The following is a 19,325-nucleotide window of genomic DNA, read 5'->3' on the forward strand; positions in this document are numbered from 1 at the left end:
CTCACTTCATCTGTTTAAAACATTCCGACTGCCACCCTTCTTTGCAAAAAATATCACTTAAAAGAAAAAGATTTTTTTAAAATCAATTGTAGAGGAGAAATATTGATTTTCTGAAAAACAATGAAGTGTTAAAATCCTGATTTAATGCTTTACTACAAGAGAGGAGTACAAAAGATAAACAAGTCTTTCACATGTTTGCATAAATATTCACACAGTGAAATCTGGAAATCTTATGTAAGCTGCTCTCAAAGATTCTTCAACTGTAAAACAGAATGAAATGCTTTAAACGAACAAATTACACATGAAGATTAATTTGATCTTGACTACTTATGTCAATTCAGATTCATTTTGCCTAGGGTCTGTTTATTAAAATTAGTGAAAGCATGGTACACTTCTGAGAACATGTAATAATCCACAAATACCAGACTAGCTAGCATCACAAGCCTGAATGTAGAAATAACTGCAGGAACATCCACCCACAAGATTAGATTTCAGTCAAAATCAAACAAGTACATTACTAATATATAGACTTGTTAAACCAAGCTGTAGTAACAAGCATATTCCCTTCACTGCTGAAATGACCTACCCTTGTAGAAACAAAGCAGCTGACTCCAAATCCACTCATTTGTTTTATCCATTGGCTCACCTAGCCACCAGCAAGCATGGTTGGAATCATAGATTGAAAGCAACAATGAGTCTCCAAATAGCACTTAACCAGGTTCCAGTAGGGAATCTCACACATGTAAAGCTGCTAAGAGAACTTGGAATGCTTTTAATTTGAGCATTTGCCATATTAACTGTCAAGTGCATGTGGCAGGCCAAGAAATTTCCTGTCAATAGTGCCTTTTCTGCCCCAGTGCAAACACTGCATATTCTCTAAGGTCCAAAACACACTGCAGAAATCATCCAGTTTGAGACTGCTTTAATTGCCCTGGCTCAATGCTAGGGAATCCTGGGAATTGTTGTTTATCATGGCACTAGTGTTCTCTGTCAGAGAAGGCTAAATGTCTCAGTTCCCAGACTTCCTTAGCATTGAGCCAGGGCAGTAAAAGTGATCTCAAACTAGATGATTTCTGCAGTGTGTTCTGGACCTAAATAGTCATGTTTATTAGTACATTAACACCCTGCCGTCTTTCTAGTGAGCTGAAGGTAGCATTTGTAAACCCTCCTTCTCCTCCTCCTCACTTTATCTTTACACAACTCTGAGGTAGATCAAGCTGAGAGTCAGTGACTAGCCCATGGTCATATAGTGAGTTTCATGATTCAGAGGAGACTTGAACCAGAACAGCATTTCATGTGCTACCTGTCAGGTGGAAATATTTCACTTTAGCTCCAAAGCACACTTGCTTAGTCTACAGTACTTCACAAAATGTTAAGAAATAGCCTGGGCATTTTCAAATATGCCTTCTGTCTAGTTTTTCACACTAGAAATCACTGGGGTGCCAATAGAGTCGACACAGCGCTTTCCCATACAAACAGGACAATAGCTTCAGCACCAGCCTCTTCCAACAGACTTCTCTTTCAACATATCCTCCCACCCCAAATGCAAAGTGATTTTGTAGCACCTTTGAGACTAACTGAAAGAGAGAAATTGGTAGCACATGCTCATGCTACTAATGTCTCTTTCAGTTAGTCTCAAAGGTGTTTTGTTGTTATTGCTAACTGCCCAAGTCAACCCAAACTCATGGCTACCCTGTGGATGAGACATCTCCAAGAACCACTGTCCTCCAGTGTTCTGCTCAGGTCCTGCAAATTCAGGCCCTACTCCTCCTTTGCAGGATCCTAGAATCACAGAGGTGGAAGAGACCACAAGGGTCATCCAGTCCAACACCATTCTGCCATGCAGGAAATCTAAATCAAAGCATCCCTGACAGATGGCCATCCAGCCTCTGTTTAAAGACCTCCAAAGAAGGAGAGTCCACCACTCTCTGAGGGAGTGTGTTCCACTGTCGAACAGCTCTGACTGTCAGGAATTTCCTACCAATGTTTAGGTGGAATCTCTTTTCCTGTAGCTTGCATCCATTGTTCCATGTTTTAGTCTCTGGAGCAGCAGAAAACAAGCTTGCTCCCTCCTCAATATGACATCCCTCCAAATATTTAAATGGGGCTATCTTATTACCTCTTAACCTTCTCTTCTCCAGGCTAAATATACTCAGCTCCCTGAGTCATTCCTCACAGGGCATGGTTTCCAGGCCAGATCTTATTGAGTCTAGCCATCAGGTGTATAGTCCTCTCTACTGCCCTTAATCTTTCCTAGCAGTATTGTCTTTTCTACTGAGTTGTACCATTTCATGATGTGACCAAAGGACAACAGCCTTAGTTTCATCATCTTAGTTTCCAGGGAGAGTTCGGGCTTGACCTGTTCTAGGACCCATTCGGTTTTTTGGCTGTCCATGGTATCCTCAGCATTCTTCTCCAGCACCAAATCTCAAATGAGTTTTCTTTCTAACAGCTTTCTTTACTGTCCAGCTTTTATGTCCATACATAGTGATGGGGAACATAGTGGTTTGGACTATCCTTATTTTAGTGTTCACAGCGTTGTATCTTTGCACTTTGTGGAAGTCTGTTAGAATATTTTAATCCCTTTCTTACTCACTGCAGTACATTTACAGTGCTATAGAAATAAACTATAATAATAATAATAATAATAATAATAATAATAATTCTTTACAGGGTCATTCACACATTTTTTTTACCAGAACGATGCTAAGATCCTCATTCATGCATTCCATTTTTGTTATTCACACTTTGAAATGGCATCAATCCACATCTCTTCAGGACTTTAGCGGGAGCTGGCAGTTGAGGAAGGGGGGTGTTCTCCATTGCCAGTCCTGGACTTGTCCTCCATTATCAGGGGTGATGGAGGGACACAGCACTTTCCTCCTGGGGAGCCTCCGGAAGCCACCCATTGGAACTGGTTGTGTAGGGAAAGAGGAAAAGGATAAGCATTTCCTCTAAAGCCAGATGGGCAGAGCCTCGTCCCACCAACAAGTCCATGGTGTGAATGTATTCAAAACCAGTTCAAGGTATACTGAATTTAATCTGGGTCTGTTTGCGTTGTTATTCACGCTGCCGATGATGCAAAGTGTTTTTAAAAACTCAAAAAAACTCCTGAGTTCATTTGTCCCAGGTTAAGTTGGTTTTTTGGTAGCCACCCTCCAAAATCTAATTTGGGTTCATTCAGGGTGCATGTGAACAACTGGGATTCAACCTAAATTCTACCTGGATTATTTTCATTGTGTGAATAAGCCCTACAAGGTCATTTCATTCAGTCACATTTTACAGCATACAAATGGATCCTGTAGCACCTTTGAGACTAAAGGTCTGTACAGACCAGCCATTAAGGCTGGCCTGGGGGTTGAGTTGGAGCGTGGCGTCCATACAACATGGCATGTGGCATTACAGCACTCCTCTGGCGCCGTATCTAGATGACGGAACACCAAATAGCTGAGACACCAGTGGCTACGGCACCCTTTTTGCAGCGCAGAAAAGATCCTCTTTTTGTGGGTCCTTTTTGTGCTGCGGAAAGGCGAGATCGGGGCTGCAGCATGCGGTTGCCACAGCCCCAATCTGGCACTAAAAGGGCCGGTCTGTATAGCTCCTAACTACACAAAAGAAGTTATAGCATAAGCTTTCGCAGACTTGGTCTACATATGAGAAAGTGAACCTAAGCCTATGAAAGCTTATGCTACACTTTCTTTCACAGTTAGGACAGTAGGACATGGTTATAGAGCTATTATTCCACTTTAACAGCTGTTGCCTCCTGTGGAATCCTGGAATTTGCAGATTAAGGAAGGGCATTACAATTCTCGTTCAGAAAACTCTTAGGCCTCACTAAACTATAAACCCCAGAATTTCACAGGAGGCAGCATTAGCAGTTGAGGCAAAATAATAGGGCTGTAACAGTGTAGTGTGAGATTGACCTTATTCTGCAAGAGGTTGGGGAGGGCACTCCCTGTCACTTTCCCTTTTCTCATGAATGGATGAAGCCAAGTTGGTCTTCCAGTTCTCACCACAATGTATCATCATCTGGTTGTTTTCTGAGTTACAATGGAAACAACAAAATGGTTTCTTTCCTGGCATTAATTATATTGCTGAATAGAAAACAATTTTGTAGAACAAAATATCACACTACACTGTTATAGGACTATTATTCCATCGTAACTGTTACAGCAGCCTCCTGTGGAATTCTGGGATTTGTAGATTAGAGAGGGGCATTTAAAATTATCAATCAAAGAGCTCTTGGGCTCACTAAACTACAAATTCCAGAATTCCACGGGAGGCAGCCATAGCAGGAAAACTGGAATAACAGAGCTATAACAGTGTAGTGTGGTATTACACTGTGCACCTGCTATCCATGGGGATCCATTTGAGAATCACCTCCCCTCCCCCCGCGGATAGTAAGAAATGTGGGACCTTAAGTTCCATTCTTTTCAATGGGAGCACGTTCCTGCTCACGGCACCACATGCGCGTGAACCCTTTGGAAAAGTCAGGGCTTGCCATCCATGAAAGCTCAAACTGCAGATGGCAAGCTCACAATTTATATGGGCACATCATATTTATTTAGAGGATTTATACCCTGCTCTTCAGCCACAAAGGCTCTCAGAGTAGCTTAAACACTGTTAATTTAATACGGAGACAAGAATGTAGTGTGATAGTGACCACTGTCACAAAAGTGCTGCAAGATCTATTTGCATATTGACATTTCCGATTAACACGACTGTCCCTCTACTTCACCAGTTCCATATGAAGGAGTAGGCTCATGCTCCCAACTCCTTTCCTTCTGTCAGTCTCAATGGTGCTACAAGATCTGTATTGCATACTGATTTTCAAGGGTAATAGAGCCAGGTCTCTGAATTATCCCACCCCCAAATGCTTAGCTTTCTCTCATGATTCCACAGCGCTTTACCTCGTTCCTTTTGCCAATCCCCACGGCCAAGCAGGAATTCAAACCTTGTTCTACAGAGCATAGTCCAGCACTCAAACCATTATGCCATGTAGCCGTTAGGCCTTCCTAAACTACAAACCCCAGGATTCCACAGGAAGCAGTCAAGGCAGTTAGAGTGGAATAGCAGTGCAATAATAATAATAGGTTTATTTATATTCTGCTTCTCCAAGCAGATCGAAGTGTCTAACAATAATAAAACATTAAAATACAGTAAAACATCATAACCCATAAACCCTCCTATCCACAATAAAAATACATTTTAATTATAAACTAAGCAGGGACAATTGAGGGGCAATTGATGGGAGGCCACTAAGAGGCTAGTCTGGGAAAGCCTGCCGGAAGAGATACATCTTGACCTCCTTTTTAAAGCAGTCAAGACTGACAATATGTTGGATCTCCTCTGGCAGGCTATTCCTTAACTTGGGAGTGGCAGAAGAAAAGGTCCTCTCCGCAAGCCTTGTTTTTGCTGGCTGCAGTAAGTTTTTACCAGAGGATCTCAGTGTGTGGGGCGGATTGTATGGGAGAAGGCGATCCTGTAAGTAAGCTGGATCCAAGCCATGAAGGACTTTAAAGGTTATAACCAACACCTTGTACTGTGCATGGAAGCTAAGAGACAGTCAGTGTAGAGATTTTAATATAGGTGTTATATGGTCACCCCTAAATCTCCCGGCGACTAATCTGGATGCCATATCTGAATTAAGGTTTTCCAGACTAGGTGCAAGGGCAGCCCTATGTAGAGCGCATTGCAGAAGTCAAGCCGTGAGGTTACCAGTGTGTGCACCATAGTTTTTAGACCCTCAAGTTCCAGGAAAGGGCGCAGTATAAAAGTGCAGTGTAATAGTGACCCTTCTCTCAAGGTGCTACAAGATCCCTTTTGCACATTAATTTTCCAGACTAACATGGCTAACACTGAATTCCGCCCCCCACACCTTCGAGTAAGGCACACTTCAGAGTACTATCTCCACCTACATTGCTCTCTCAATCAGTCAATCATTTGACTTGTATCTCGCTATTTCCCCCCATGCAACTAATGCATGATAAACATAAATTTGAGAAAGTAGGCTCAGATTTAGGAAAGCTCAAACTCCCAGCTTCTCTCTTTCAGTTAGTCTCACTGCTACAAGATTCCTTTGCATCACTGCCTTACTATTGCTATTGCCCAGGGGCAGACCCATATACAGTATGCCATTAATGTGTGAGAAGGTGAATTCAAATTCAAAACCATACACCAAGGATTTTTATTTTGAACCGACATTCTCACACATTAATGGCATACGTAGGCCTGTCCCTGGGCTTTCCACTCCACCAAATGCATCTGAGGAAAAAGAGTTAGGTCTACCAAAGTTCATGCTCCCAGCTTCTCTGTGTCAGTTAATCTCAAAGGTACTACAAGATCTCTTTAAATAGCTAATATTGTGTACACTGAGAGGCTGCTGTTCTCCAGGGTTTCTGGAAATATTATTTCCTATTCTTACCTGGAAATGTAGGGGATTAAACTAGGCACCTTCTGTGATCTCTGCTCCCCTCACATCTGGTAACCTGGGGCAAGCAAGCTACCTCTGAACACAGAGGAGGCATTTAGCTGTTGAATTGGTCTAATCCCTACTGTAATGCTATCTAAGCTGGAAGCCCTCCTCAGCACTTGTGGTAATGAATCTTTCGCATTAAGTATACTTTGGCGGGATACACACCGCCATAAAGTACGTATTGTATACGTACTAGGGTTAGGAAGGGGCGGTGCTTCCGCATACAGTACGTACAAGATGGCGGCGCCCCTTCCACATGGGTACCGCCATCTTTACGTACTGGACGCATAGCGTCCAGACGTGTCGCGGCACTTATGACGTCGCGAATGCGCCTGCGGCGCCTCGCGACATCATAGATGCGCCGCAGAAAGAAGCTCCGAAATGGAGCTTCTTTTTTGCTCCGCGCGGGAGTCGCGCGGTTTGGCTGCTGCGGCTCCCGCACAGAGCAAATGGCGGCGGCGGGGGAGCGCCGCAAAGCGGCGGTCTGTATCCCGCCTTTGTCTATAGCAGTACACCCTTTTCCATGGAGATACTTTCCAAGACCCCCCACTGGGAACCTAAAACTGCGGAGAGTTGTTATAGTAATCTGCTTGTTGAGTGGACCTCGACTCATGGCAACCCTGTGGATGGGACACCTCCAAGAATCCCTATCCTCCACTGTCCTGCGTAGTTCCTGCAATCCCATGCCCATATCCCCCAATTCAGTCAATCCATCTGGACATGTGGTCTTCCTCTCCTTCTTCTGCCCTCTAGTACCAAACCTTATTTGTTGTTGTTATTAACCACTCTCAAGTCAATCTCAGCCCAGGGTGACCCTACAGATGAAACCTCTTCAAAGCCCCCAGTCCTTCACTGCTCTGCTCAGTTCCTGCAAAACTCATACCTGTGATCTCTTTAATAGAGTCCATCCATCTGGCATGTGGCCTTCCTCTCTTCCTACTTCCCTCCACATTTCCCAGCATTATTGTCTTTTCCAATGAGCCCTTCCTTCTCATCATGTGGCCAAAGCCTCAGTTTTGTCATCTTGGCTTCCAGGGAGATTTCTGCCTGACCTGATCTAAGACCCCCCCCCCCCCTTTTTTTTTTTTTTTTTTGCTGTCTTTGGGATCCTTAGCACTCTTCTCCAGCATCACATCTCAAATGAATTGATTTTCTTCCTATCTTCTGCCTTAACTGTCCAGTTCTAGCATCCATACACAGTAATTGGGAATACAATGGCTTGCATGATTCTAACTTTTGTACTCAGTTTGCATTTTAGGATCTTCTCTAGTTGTGCTTCCCATTCTTAATCTTCATCTGATTTCTTGATTGCAGTCCCCACTCCGATCAATATTTGATCCCAGGAATGAGAACTCTTTTACTATTTCTATGTCCTCATTGTCTCGGCTGAACTTGTGATGGTTTTCGGTGGTCATTATTTTTGTTTTCTTTATGTTGAGCAGTAATCTTCCTTTTGCACTTTCTCCTTTGTTCTTTCTTGGTAGTTGTCCCAGGTCTGGGATAAAGTACGACAGCCTCAGTTTCATCATCTTGGCTTCTAGGGAGATTCTGGCTTGATCTGCTCAAGGACCCATTTATTTATCTTGTTGGCTGTCAATGGTATCCTCAGCACTCTTCCCCAGCACCACATCCCAAATGAGTTGATCTTCTTCCTATCTGTTTTCTTCACTGTCCAGCTCTCATGGTAATAGGGAATACTATGGCTTGTATGACTCTAATGTGTGTGGTCAGCGGGTAACTGAAACTGCAGAAACTGAAATTGCAGGAGTGGGACAACTGTAATATTTTCAGACCGTGGCTGACTGCAGGTAAGACACCATGGGAAGTGAATCATAGCATTGGAAGAGACCATAAGGGCCATCAAGTCCAACCTCATTCTGCCATGCAGGAACTCACAACCAAAGCACCCTCTGTGAGTGACACTGTCCATCCAGCCTCTGTTTAAAGACCTCCAGGGAAGGAGACTCCACTACAATCCAAGGAAGGAGTGTGTTTCACTGTCAAACAGCCCTTACTGTCAGGAAGTCCCCCCTAATGTTTAGATGGAATCTCTTTTCCTGCAGCTTGCATCCATTGCTCCGGGTCCTGTTCTCTGGCGCAGCAGAAAACAAGCTTGCCCCCTCCTGAATATGACATCCCTTCTATTTAAACAGGGCTATCATATCACCAATTAACCTTCTCTTCTCCAGGCTAAACATCCCTAGCTCTCTAAGTTGTTCCTCATAGGGCATAGTTTCCAGACCTTTCACCATTTTGGTTGCCCTCTTCTGGACATGCTCCAGCTTCTCAACATCCACAATTAACCAGACCATTACATTTGGAAGGACGTATTGAGGAGGGAGCAAGCTTGTTTCCTGCTGCTCCAGAGATCAGGACCCAGAGCAATGGATGCAGCTACAGGAATGGAGATGAGGAGGATACAATCCAGCCGCGTCCTGCCATGAAGGGACAAAGGCCATCCCCTTCCCTCCTCCCTGCTTTCTTTAGACCCAAAGAGTCAGAAGCTTCTCTCCTGCTGCTGGCCTTCTCTTGAGGAGACCCAAGAAGGGCCCCCGCCCAGCCCCCTCCTGCCGTGCCTCTGAGCCCAGGCGCCCCTGCCAGTGGCAGCCTCTCTGGCCCTGCAGCCAGCCCCAGGCAGGGCTCCAAGGCCCACTCGGCCTCCCATCCTTTCGAGGTCGTAAAGGGAGTCCCCGGCTTGTTGGGGGCGAGGGCCTTACAGCCTGGAAGAGAAGGCTCAATCCACCATGAAGCAGCACAGGAGCGTGAATGCTATAGCCATGGCTATTCCCTGCCCCTCCAGCGAGGAAGCCTCCCCCTCCTCCTCCTCCTCCTCCCGGGGCTGCCATGTAAACAAGGCCCGGCTTTGGCTCACCTGCGATGGCCGCGGTCCCTTCTGTCCCAAGAGGAGGAGGAGGAGGAAGCGAGGTCGGAAGAAGAGGCGACGGTTCCAGGGAGAACGGAATCACCTCCCCGCCGAAGAGGAGCAGGAGCAGGAGACAAGCGCCTCCATCTCTAGCCGGGCCACTCTGGCCTGCGCACCGGAAGCCGCGGCCTCCGCGGGGGTGGCGTCACTTCCGCCTCCCCGCAAGGGACGGGCCAGCCCTGAGCGCTTAGAGTGACGTAGGAGAGGGAAAGGGGCGGGGCCAGAGGCGCTTGGAGTGAACCATTGCGCTCAGGAGGGAGGGGGAACAAGAGTTTGGAATGAACCATTTGCGAAGTCGCGGAGGGGGATAATAACAGAGAGGGAAAGGAACATTCCTGGCCCTGTCTTGGAAACCCACTGGGTGGCCTTGGGCAAGAAGTCACACTCTCTCAGCCTCAGAGGAAGGCCATGGCAAACCCCCTCTGAACACATCTGGCCAAGAAGTAATAATGATGATAATAATAATAATAATAAAACTGACAGGTTAAAAGATACAGGCAGCGCTCATGACCCAAATAGTTCCCACCCTCCCCTTAAAACATCAAATTAAACAATTAACTGTTAAAACATGCATCAAAATAAACAACATTGTCGTATCCAAAGGACAATTCCAGGAGCCCAGAGTATGCTCAAAGGGACAATGCAGTTTGTTGGTGGCCGGGTTTACTGTTCAGGAAAGGCCTGTGGAAGAGATCCGTCCGCATGGGTTGCCATAAGTCAGAATCAAAACAACAACAACAATGTACACATACAACTGTGTGAATGCCACTCTTTTGGTCCGGCCATGTAAACCCCACTGGGTCAACCTGGGCAAGGAGTCACACCCTCTCAGCCTGTGGCAAGCTCCCTCTGAAGAGACCTGCCAAGGAAACTGTGACAGCGTTGCCTTAGGGTCACCATAAGCCAAAAATCACTTCAAGGCACAAATGCAGGGGGTTGTTGTGAGCTATTCTTAGTCTTGCAAGATCCACAGACCTCAAGAGACCATTTGCCAGAAATGTTTTACTGTGACCGTTATACTGAAATCAATTGCCTTTACCTAAAACATCCCTCTCAACAAATATTATTGGGGGGGGGGGGGGGGGGGGGGGGGAGAGTAGGTAGTCTTCCTATTTTAGCTGCAAGATCAATAAAGGGCCATCCGCTCAGTCCCCATTTATCACTCAGCTGTTCAAGGCCCAGAAGACCCTGCAGGGGAAAATGTGGGAACTACTCAACACCTGCTAGAAACATATCCAAAGGAAATGCTGATAGCTGTCTTCCCAACCTGGTGCCCTCCAAATGTTGTTGAATTTGAAGGGAGTTGTTTTCCTAGGCCTTGAAACCATGCTGTATGAGAAGCAGCTGAGGGAGCTGGGGATGTTTAGCCTGGAGAAGAGAAGGTTAAGAGGTGAGTGACATGATGATAGTCATGTGTACATATTTGGAAGGATGGTGTCACATGGAAGAAGGAGCAAGCCTGTTTTCTGCTGCTCCAGAGACTAGGACATGGAGCAATGGTTGCAAACTACAGTACAGGGAAAGAGATTCCACCTCAACATTCAAAGGAACTTTCATTGCCACCAGGACCTATTCTGCCCCTTCTCACTTTCTTCCTACTCATTCTGCATGCTAATAGAGAATGCTACAATAAACCTGTTGTCTTATAAGTTGTTGCAAAAACTCTCCCCCCCCTTTTTTGTTGTTGTTTTGCTTTGATTATGTGGTATTGAGCTAGCTCCTGAGCCAGAGCTTAGAAAAGTTACTTTTGTGGGCTAGAATTCTCCCTTCATCATTGCAATGGGGAAGCTAGCAATGGTGCTAACGGGGGATCTTTGGGGGTTACATTTCAAAAAGTCTCCCACCCTCTAAGCTCTGCTTTTTTGATGTTTCAGACCTAAAACTGACCTGTTGATGATACATGCGTGAAAGCGATAAACCTTAACAAGAAGAGATATGCCACACCATTGATGTGTAGCACCCAGACTAGCTGTCCTGTTCTGCACTGAGCTCTCATGGAGCAATTCTTCAGAGGTTTTTATATGCCAAAAGCCACCCTGGGCTATGTGATACTTTCCCACTCCCAGGACAAGTGCACCTAATTAATTATACCCATGTTTTGTCTATTCATCTCAACTACCTTTATTACAATGATAACAGAATGACCGTCCCTAGCTCTTATCATTTGGGATTTGCCTTGGCAGATGTCTAGTAGAAATCCCTCCTTTTATGCCAAGGCCGTATCAAGGATAAACATGCTCAGCTGCCAAGGCTATGAGCAAAGCCAGCCAAGTAAAAGCACAGCAGTTTCTGAAAGAAATATGCTAAGGGATAGATATAATGGGAAGAACTTGCACCTGGTACCTAAGCCTCCTTGTTACAATGGTCTTCCAGTGATTTCCACTACAACACTCTCTTACTTCAGCTTTCATCTACCACAGTCAAAAAGGTCACCTTTTTTTATGCATTGGTTTTGCCTGTCCCTTCTGTAACTCTGTGGTCACCAGTCATTCAACAAGCTAGAAGTACTGTGGTGCGCACATAACTAGGCGACACAAAATCTGGCATTTTTACTGTTGAAGATGTAGACATCTTTTGTTCATCTGTGTTGATAAGCAAAACATATACTGCTCAGTCTTGCCACTAGATGGAGGAAGGTTATTCATGAGTCGTTTTCATCATTCGTTCCAGCGCACTCTTCCAGGTTAATTCAAACAGCAGCCTGGAAACAATCAGCAGATGATTTATTCAAAAAATAGAGACAACTAGTGTCATCACAACACCCTTCTGCATTGTACTGTTCTCTGTCTTCCTCTTGTAGTTAATAAAGTGTTCAGAATGCCATCTAAAACAAAATTTGTACTATAAAAGAGATTCAAAATTCCTTTCTCCAGACAGTTTGAATTCTTCTTTTCAAAGCAAATTATGAATGTTAACAACACTGCACATTTCCACAGGTTTACTGTGTACAGTTTAGACTGAAGTGGCAAACAGGTGGACCTCTAGAAGTTGGACTGCTGGTCCCAGCGTTCTTCAACATTGGTTATGCTGGCTAAGGGCTGCTGGAATCTGAAGTCCAGACAACATCTGGAGGGTCACATGGTCCCCATTCCCAATTTAGCTTGAAATTAATATTCTGTTTGGAGTGTGTTCATGTTTCCATGTGTTCAAACCTATCACCACATCCATACTTTGAACCATTTATCTTGACCACAGAGTCTGGGTAGAGGATGACTTCAGGACAGGTTGCTTAATCCTGCACAAAGCATTTTGTTTAAATCTTAGAGATGCGGTCTTATACACACTTACTCGAGTTTGGTGGGGTGTACATGCTAGATGGCTAGCCTCAGTCAGGAAGGTTGTGGTCCTGAATCTGCAGGACCTGAGCAGAGCAGTGAAGCACAGGGAGCCTTTGAGATGTCTCATCGATCCACAGGGTTGCCATGAGCGAACAGCAACAAACATCTCTTGCACCAAATGAGGCTGGTTCTTTAGAATACAGAACCAATAATCACATCAGTGAGTGGAGGGTGTAATCGATTTATTAAACAGGCAACATTTATAACAGACAGCTAGTGCGATGTAGTTGTTTGAGTGTTGGACTAGGACTCTGGAGCCCAGGGTTCAAATCTTCACTTAGCCATAGAAAGTCTCATTTGGGTGAACCTGGGTGATCAATTTGCACTGATGGCACACATGGACGATCAGGTAGGGAAATGTATGTGGCAGAGGCTAACAGCCTCTGTTTAGGGAATCTTGTTTTCAGAATTAAAGCATCTTAGAATCATAGAATCAGAGTTGCAATAGACAACAAGGGCCATCCAGTCCAACCCTCTACCCAGGTGTATCACCAGGATCCAAAACACACTGACTTGAATATTGCTTTCCACCAATATTGTGGTGTAATCCACTATCTTAGGTTGTTGATGTTTCTTCCTCCTATCTTCACTCCTCCTCCTTCTGAGTCTAACTCTGCTCTTCTTATGAAGTTTTCAGCATGTAAGTTGAACAAATAGGATGCAGGGACGTAGCCAGGATTTTAGGAAGGGGGGGGTGTCCAGACTAAGTGCCACCATTATAATGAGGCTTGGGTACGGCAGCGCAGCAGCACACACCATTCATTTTTCTAATGGAAGGCGGGGTCCAGACCCCAAGAACCCCCCCCCCCGGCTACGTCCCTGTAGGGTGACAGGATGCAGCCTTGCCTGACCCCTTTGCCTCTGTTTCTTCAGATTATTTCCTGATGGTGGCCTCTTGTTCTTGGTACAGATTCCTCATTAGGATTATCAGATGTAGTGGCACCCCCATGTCTTTGAGTGCATTCCATAGCTTTTCATGATCTATACAGTCAAACGCTTAGTCTCGGTTAAAAAAAAGGACTCTTGTAGCATCTTGAAGCTAAAAAAATTATTATAGCCTGAACTTTTATTGAGAAAATTAAAATTGACAGATTGGTTTATGTGTGTCTGCAGGTCACTCATAGTATACCTGCTCTTCTCAATGCTTACATCTCCAAGTCAGATGAGGAAGGGAAAAAACCCTGTGAATTACAAGAGAGCTGATGTCAGTCATTGTAGACCAGATCTGGTGCCTCTTAGTCCCTCCAGAAGATTAAACACACACGTACGTATACAAGGAGAGCAGCTGAGCCCAAAAGTTGCCTATTAACAGTTAACACTTGGATAGTAGACTGAGGAGGTACATAGGTCACCTGGCTGCAGTCTACTCTCTTATGGTGAACTACATTGTCTGTTTAAATTATAGTAATAAATTCAATTTACAGCTGTGTATTTACATTATTTACATTAATGTGTGCAATTTTCATGCAAATTTGAGTCCTCTTTTGTTAGCGATGCCTACTTTCATTTTAGCCAGGGCTTAGCTCCAGTATTTGATTACCAAATATTTTTAGCACTGGAACAACTGAACTATTAACATCTCCCTCTCTTTGCATCATATAGTAACAGCATAGTGGCTCCACTGGGAAATAATAATAAAACAGCTGAATGTCACAATGATGTAGCAAATCTGCATTAAAGCTGAAAGTGTAGCCTAGCACTGAGTAGGAAGTGTTTATTGTTATTGTGTGCCTTCAAGTTGTTTCTGACTTAATGGTGACCCTATCATGGGGTTTTCTTGGCAAGTTTCTTCAGAGGGGGGTTGCCATGGCCACCCTCTGAGGCTGAGAGTGTGTGACTTGCCCAAGGTCATCCACTGGGTTTAATGGCTGAGCTGGGAATCAAACCCTGGTCTTCAGAGTTGTAGGCCAACACTCAAACGAACCATTACACCACAGGAAAAGACCAATGAGATAATCCTTCAGTAAATCCAAGGTTAAAGATCAAACAGGGAGAGAGGGAGGAAAAAGGCCAATCCTCAAATTGGAGACCACAAGACCTAAAGACTTCACATCTTAGCAACAGAGATGTGTGAAGTGTCTAGATGGTGATACAGTAGCAAATGAAAAGCACTCTTTACATGCTCAGAAACTCCTCTTCCTCTTTTTTATTTATTTATGATATTTATACCCTGCCCTTCAGCCCTAAAGGCTATCAGAGCGGCTTACAATTATTATTTTCAATTAAATTTTTCTGCTTGTTAAGAGACCAGATTTTCCCAATGTTTTTTCAAAGAGCATGTCCAGAGGAGGGTGACAAAAATGGTGAAAGGTCTGAAAACCAGGGTCTACGAGGAGAGAGTGAGGGAGCTGAGTGTATTTATTCTGGGGAAGAAAAGGCTAAGAGGTGACATGATAGCCCTGTTTAAATATCTGAAGGGATTCACATGGAAGATTGAGCAAGTTTATTTTCCGCAGCTCCAGAGACTAGGACAAGGTGCAATGGATTCAAAATACAGGAAAAGAGTTTCCACCTAAACATTAGGAGGAACTTCCTGATAGTAAGAGCTATTTGACAGTGGAGGTTAAAAACCTTTGGAGGTTTTTAAACAGAAGATAAATGGCCACCTGTCGGGATGCTTTCGTTGTATTCCTTCATGATAGGCGGTTGGACTGGATGGCCCTTTGGATCTCTTCCAACTCTATTATTCTAGGAACATGTTTCGCAGCTGTGAGATTTCCCAATTCCTGTTCTACAGTTTATCTTATCCCATTTGCATTGGCAGCTGGTAAAAGCAGAAAGCATCTGTGTGTGGGCAAGGCCCCATCTGGTTTCTCTGATTTCAGTAGATTTCCAGGAAGCGTTCTTCCAAACAGCAGATACTGTTTCAACTGAGAGGGATGTCCCTGTAGTGAGAAATACATCTCTTTCCAATCAGTTTGTACTAACGGTGTAGGTTTTTTTTTTTGTTTTTTTTTTTTTTGGTGCAAGCTGCTTTGCATATCGTTTCGACAGGAGAATGGTACAGGAATGAGGAGAAATTATATCTTAATAACATTGTAGGCTGCAAAGAGGCCAATGTTCAATCTAGAATCTTTTAGAGAATTACTTAAATCCTTGCAATAGTTACTAAAAATACAGGAGTCCTGTTACGACTGGCCGATCACGAGGCAGAGCGGTAGAGTTAAAACTTTGTTTTATCTTTATTGTTATCAAGGCTTTTTATTTAGAAAAAAATCTTGTTTTTATCCTTTCTTAAGTCATCTTGGGTCCCAGGTCAGTAGAAAGTAGGCATATTAATAAAACAAATTAACACATGCAATAATAAATAATAGCCACCTGAAGTGATAAACACTGGAAGAAGGGGCAAGAACACTGCTTGGTTGCTTCTCTGATGTACATGTGCATGTAAACATACAGCCGCAGTGTTTCCATCCTCTTGTGCCACTGTCTCATATCTTCCAGTATTTCAGAGATGAAAAGCAAGACTTGTGTGGCCAAGATGGCAAAAATTATTAATGGGAAAAAATGCATAAGCTAGCAGAGGCTGCAGCGGCCTGCTTTTGCCTAAGCTTACTGGGAAGGGCAATATTCTGCCTCTTCATTTCCTCTCTTTTGTACTGAGTTAATTAAGTGCAGACTCTTTTTGCATATTGAACTCAGGGCCCAAACAGACAGGCCAGAACAAAGCTGCTTCGGGTCACTTTGGAGGTATGCTATAATTTAAATGACACACACATCTTAAGAGGCCAGAAGCTGCACCAAAGAGCAGCTTCCAGCCTCTTAGGACACATGCATAATTAAAACAGCATACCTCCAAAGTGACCCGAAGCAGCTCTTTTTTGGTCTGTCTGTTTGGGCCCTCAGTTTGCCTCTAATGAAATAAGCTGAAGACAAAGGCTACACCTGCATCTGCAGAAATTATTATTATTATTATGCTTTATTTATATAGCGCTGTAGATTTAATAAATAAAACAGTTTGACACCACTTTAACTGCCATGGCTCAATGCTGTAGAAATGTGGGATTTGTAGTTTGGTGGGGCACCAAAACTCTCTGAGAGGAAAAGCTAAATCTCTCCCCAAAATACAAATCCCATTACAGTATTCCATATCGTTGAGCTACGGCAGTGTCAAACTGCATTATTTATGCAACGCAGATGGAGGCAAAAATGGAAATGGCAGAGGAGGGAAAAACATTTTAAAAACAGCAGAAAAGTGGGATGACAGAGGATTAATTAGGACTGTCTGGGCCAGAGTGAGACAGTTGCAGGGTATGCTGTCATGGTAGTTGTGATGCTTGCTTTTTGCAAGCTTGCTGCCTAGCTCACTTACCTTCTCCCAACTTTTTACAGACAGTGCCGTTGTGAAAAACCTTTCTGAATGTGTATGTTGCTGCATTCATTGATGTTGTATTCTGATATTTCTTTGACTAGCAACAAGCAGGCCTAAGGCGAATGGTAAGTGAACAGAAGAGGTGGAAACTGGAAGACTGATCTATGTCTGCCTTGTGCCCCTTAAGCTAGTTGGCTGCCTTCCAGAGCAGTCAAGGACACTGTCCTGTCATCGGTGCTGATATAAGGTTCAGTTGCCGGTTCAGTGAGTTTCTGTATACAGAATGGTAAGGGAAGAGGCTTGTTTGTGTACACCAACTTCTTTGTCACTTCAGGCAGCTCTTTCGGGATTGGATCCAAACTGCTTCTACTTACCATTTTCCTGACTTGTCTTTAACAACCATTTTCACTGCCAGAAGATATATTCATTGCATAGGTGGAAGATGGTCTCAAGCCAACTCTAATGCATGAATCCAGTTGTTATTTCCAGAACAGGCTGTTTTGAAGCATAAATAACAAAGTCTTGCAACAGATTGATTTCAGCATAAGGAACACAAGAAAAAGAGAAGAAGCTGTTTAATGCAAAGTTAGATCAGATATCCATCAAGTCCAGCACTGTCTACACTAGGACTTGGGTCGATGTGTCCTTCCAGATCTTACTGAACTGAAACTTTCTTCAGCTCTAGCAAACATAACCAGGGTAAAAGTTGATGGGGTCTGCAAGCAAAGAACATCTTGGGCAAATAGTTGCAAAATCAATTAATCAAATCTTCTATCATTTTTTTTAACAAAAGTAAAATGGAATTAATCTATTTCAACATTAAAACAGATCATTTGTTTAAAAACAGAATACAATTAAAAGAGATAAAGGCACTCAAAAACCACCTGTAGTTTATTGTGGCACCAGAGCTCTCTGACAGAGGAGCCTAAATATCTCACAAAAACTACAGTTCCCAGAATTCCACAGCACTGAGCCATGGCAGTTAAAGTGGCGCCAAACTTGAAGGTACAACAAACCGTTATTGAATATGAGACATTTTTATGAAGTGAAAGTTTCTTGTTGGTTATTTTGGGACAAAAACAAACGTAATAACAAATGTTTCAAATATATTGTAGAATGTACAAGTGAGAATTATCATTCTTGATTATATAATAAATTATATTATTGATAGATAATAATAAGTTATATATAATAAATCATTATTATTGATAAATAATATATTATTGTGATTATTGATTAGGTATTATGGAAGTCTGTTGATAGATTTTTTAATGACAAAATTTAATTTGTTGTTGTTGTTGTTGTTTTGTTTCAAATATGTCTTTATGTGTGTTTATAATTAATAAAGAATAAATATAATTAATAAAGTGTCAGACTGCATTAATCCTTCAGCGAGCAGTCTATAATTTTCCTATCTCTATGGGCTGGAGGCGGAAGAAGGACAAAGTGGGTCCTTCTAGGCATCTGGGAGGACTGACTCTATGCCTCCCTTTGGACTCTTAGGAAAGGAGGCCAAAGGGCGCTCGCAGTGGCCATAGGGGCGGAGAGACAGAGCGGCCTCGCTTCAGGAGCAGCAGCCGCAGCCATGGCGGAACAGCCGAAGCCCTCCCAGCCTCCCATCAGCCCCCTCAAGAACTTTTTCGCCGGGGGTTTCGGGGGAGTCTGCCTGGTTTTTGTGGGACACCCCTTGGACACCATCAAGGTGAGAGGGGGGACCGATAGGACTACAATTCCCAGGGTGCTCTGCGCGGTCTGGACGGACGGGAAGCGAGGAGGGCCAAAAGAACTGCCTTGGCGCGTGGAATCAATGGTGTCTGTATATTCAAAGGCTATGAAGGGCAAGGGGTCTTGCAGGCAGCTCCTTTCAGACTCAGGTCCGAAACACATTGCAGGAATAATCCAGTTCGAGGCCGCTTTAACTGCCCTGGCTGAGTGCTCTTAGGGAATCCTGGGAATTGAAGTTTGTTGTGGCATCAGGGCTCAACAACAACAATATATTAATATTAATAATAATAATAATAATAATAATAAATATTTCTGCTCCACCTCTCCAATAAGATCGAGGTGGCTTACAACAATTAATAATAATAATAATAATAATAATAATAATAATTGTTATTTTTAGCCTGCCTTGCCCTACGGATCGAGGCAGGTTAAAATAAAAGAAATAAAAATAAATAGCACCGATATACGTAACCCAACAGAATAATGAATTAGACAGTCCCCACCACCCCTCCACCAACAACAAAATAATGACAAGCGAATACAAATTACTTA

At 43.6% G+C, this 19,325-nt stretch overlaps 2 protein-coding genes across 3 annotated transcripts in view; one reads left to right on the plus strand and one right to left on the minus strand.

Annotated features, from left to right (window-relative positions):
- Window positions 1–9,540, minus strand: part of ARIH2 (ariadne RBR E3 ubiquitin protein ligase 2) — a 48,012-nt gene extending 38,472 nt beyond the window's left edge. Inside the window, exons 1-2 of one of the 2 annotated variants that reach the window (XM_042455945.1) lie at window positions 9,348–9,540; window positions 2,697–2,914 (exon numbers count right to left, since the gene is read on the minus strand). The gene's annotated coding sequence lies outside the window, so the exon portion shown is untranslated. The remainder of the gene's footprint in view (window positions 1–2,696; window positions 2,915–9,347) is intronic. The other variant, XM_042455943.1, reaches the window with a different exon arrangement.
- Window positions 9,541–18,551: 9,011 nt separating this feature from the next.
- SLC25A20 (solute carrier family 25 member 20) overlaps window positions 18,552–19,325 on the plus strand; it is a 30,686-nt gene continuing 29,912 nt past the window's right edge. The window contains exon 1 of the mRNA XM_042451156.1: window positions 18,552–18,750. Within this exon, the coding sequence (XP_042307090.1) occupies window positions 18,634–18,750 (117 nt within the window). The 5' untranslated portion in view covers window positions 18,552–18,633. The remainder of the gene's footprint in view (window positions 18,751–19,325) is intronic.

The sequence above is a fragment of the Sceloporus undulatus genome, chromosome 2, assembly GCF_019175285.1.
Source record: "Sceloporus undulatus isolate JIND9_A2432 ecotype Alabama chromosome 2, SceUnd_v1.1, whole genome shotgun sequence".
In the NCBI taxonomy this organism is placed as follows: Eukaryota; Metazoa; Chordata; class Lepidosauria; order Squamata; family Phrynosomatidae; genus Sceloporus; species Sceloporus undulatus.